A 2,716-nucleotide genomic window follows, 5' to 3' on the forward strand; every position below is an offset into this window, starting at 1 on the left:
GCCCTGGGCTGTGTCCACCGGCGTTGTGCCCGCCCTGCGCTGTCCACCCTGAGCTATGTCCATGCCCACGGCAGCCGTACCAGTGGTAGTACTTGAAGCGTGGGCGCCAGTTGGGGGTGCGCAGCAGGGTCTGCACGGCACAGGCCAGGTTCACGAACATGTAGCACATGAGGAAGAACCTGGGGGCACGGTGGGCATGAGCAGAGCGGGGGTCCCGGATATGCTGGGCGGTGCTGCCCCCCCCCCAAGCCCTGGCTGCCTTCCCCTCCCGGCCATCCCCAGGGACTGTACACCAGCCCCCTTGCCCCCCGACCCTCACCCCCGACCCAGAGCTCACATGGACAGGATGGGCGCCACACTGTCCAGGGACGCAATGAGGATCCCAATCTCGCAGATGAGGGCCGTCAGCAGCAGGGCCCAGGTGGGTTCGCCGTTGGCCTTCCCGTGGCCGAACACCTGCAGAAGGCCGGGTGAGGTGGTGTGGGCCAGGGCCAGCCCCGAGAGCACAGGGGACGCACCCCGCAACGAGGATGGGGGGCCAACAGCCAGTCACAGTCACCCCCAAGACATCTTAACAACTCCAGGTAAGAGAGAAAGCAGCTGCTGAAAACGAGCTGGAGAGAGACTTTTACCAGCGCTGAGACGGGCCCAGCCCCCGCACACGCCACATCACCCGGCCAGGGCTGCAAGGGAGCCCGAGGCCGAGACCCCCACGGCTGCGTGACAATGGCGCACAGTGCAGGGGGAGAGCAGTCCGGCACCACCCACCCTCTGCCTCGGCCTCTCCAACCGCAAAGCACGGTGGCTGCAGGAGCTCACCACCCAGCTCTCTGAGGTCACGCTGCTCGCCTTCCTTGCTCACCGCCCCGACCCCTTTTTCTGTGGCCCGGCCCTAGCCCCACCGGGTTTGCATGCTGACAGCACACCAAGATGCTTCTGGTGCTTTCCAAACCAGAGCCAGCACCAGAGGTCAAGGGTCACCGTGTCTATGGTGGGCAGAGGGGGCAGCTTGGCTCTTAGCTGTTATTTTCCCAGGCTGCTAACCGGGCCACCCTCCCCGACCCCACCCCATGGCCACCTTCAGGAACCCATCTCCTGAGCTCTGACCCTAGGCCTCCCTGAACCCCGCCCCACAGCCCGCACCCACCTGCAGGAAGGGGATGATGCCGTCCCGGGCGATGGCCTGCAGCAGGCGCGGGGCCCCCGTCAGGCTCTGCAGGCCGGCGCCGCAGGTAGAGAAAAAGGAGCCGATGACAATGACCCAGGGGGATGGCCAGGCCAGCATGCCAATGACCAGTTTGCCCTGCAGGGCCTCGCCAAACCTGCAGGCAGGTGACGGGTGGTTACTGAGAGCAGAATCAGCAGGGCCAAGCACTGGGCTGGGCTGTGTGGGCACTGCTCCTCAGGGGGAACAGGGGAGTTGGGTCAGGCCGCCAGGGCTCTGCCGAGCAGGATCGGCACCTACTCTCACCCCACACCCGCCAGGCTGCTCCTCCTAGCCTCAGCTACACAGCCACCCCAGCCCTCCGTCCCAGGCAGTGCACAGGCCAGCCCGGCTGCACTGCATGGAAACTTCCAGCCTTATAGGGCCTGGGGGGAGACTGGTGCCCATGCCCTTGTGACCCCTTTACAGGGGTGAACAGTCGGACACAGAGCCTCTGGAACTCTCTAGAACCTTCCTGTCCCCTTTGTGCCCCTGACCACTCCCTACCCCACATCATGCCATCTTTGCCCACAGGGGGTCTCAGTCTGTTTGCAGAGTGAGGCCACCAGAATGGTTAGCTCAGTGCCCTGCCTTGGTGTCCACCCACTGGGCAGGGGGCCCCACGGATGTATGTCCGCATCTGCCTCCGGTTCTCAGAGCAGAGACCCTGGGACCCCGTCCTGACTGCAGCCAGGAGGCGGGTGCGAGGAGGGGTGCGGGACAGAGACCCCACCCTGCCGACCAGCCCACTGCATACGGGCCCCTCAGCACCTTCTAAAGGGCACACATTGGGCCAAGGAAACATCAGATTTGCCTCCAGGGGGACAGGAAAGGTTGTGTTGGGACTTAAACTGGAAAAGGCGGTCCTGTCCTGGGGCGCAACCATGAAGCCAAAGTTGGGGGCGGGAAACACCCTCTTCAAGGGTTTCTAGAAGGTACAGATGGAAATAGACATACTTATCTCGCAGGACCACGCCTTCAATGCACGCCCCAAACAGCACAACGCAGGACAGGTCTGGGTTCTCGTGAAGGAATGAGACACTGTCTCTGGGTGTACAGGGGGTCACAGAGCACACAGACCCCCCACCCCAGTGCACTGTGCATCCCGTCCCAGGATGTTGTCCTCACTGTCTGTCCTGACCCACAGAAAAGGACCTGCAGTGCGACCACAGCGAGGACTCGGCAGAACAGACAGATGACCATTTCCAAGGAAGGGAGCACCACAGGGAAACATGGATACCACCAACCCCGTGTGATGTAACAAATTGTGATAGTGAGCATGTGTGCATCTGTCTGTGCACGGACATGTGTGTGTGCAGGTGGGCATGTGTGTGTGTGTGCGCGGGTGTGTGTGTGCGCGTGCGTGCGTGTGTGCAGGCATGTGTGTGTCCTCATGCATGTGTACACGTGCATGTGTTTGCGCGGGCATGTGTGTGCGCGTGTGTGCGTGGGCGTGTATGTGCATGTGTGTGCACAGGCATGTGCGTGCATGTGCATGTGTGCGCGGGCATT

The 2,716-nt window shown here is 62.7% G+C and overlaps 1 protein-coding gene across 1 annotated transcript in view; it reads right to left on the minus strand.

The window, feature by feature from the left end:
* Positions 1-2,716, minus strand: part of SLC12A7 (solute carrier family 12 member 7) — a 63,334-nt gene that overhangs the window by 20,022 nt on the left and 40,596 nt on the right. The window contains exons 11-14 of the mRNA XM_023734820.1: positions 2,162-2,219; positions 1,148-1,322; positions 338-456; positions 80-179 (exon numbers count right to left, since the gene is read on the minus strand). Coding sequence (XP_023590588.1) covers positions 80-179; positions 338-456; positions 1,148-1,322; positions 2,162-2,219 — 452 coding nt within the window. The remainder of the gene's footprint in view (positions 1-79; positions 180-337; positions 457-1,147; positions 1,323-2,161; positions 2,220-2,716) is intronic.

This window comes from Trichechus manatus, unplaced genomic scaffold, assembly GCF_000243295.1.
Source record: "Trichechus manatus latirostris isolate Lorelei unplaced genomic scaffold, TriManLat1.0 scaffold00072, whole genome shotgun sequence".
Classification (NCBI taxonomy): domain Eukaryota; kingdom Metazoa; phylum Chordata; class Mammalia; order Sirenia; family Trichechidae; genus Trichechus; species Trichechus manatus.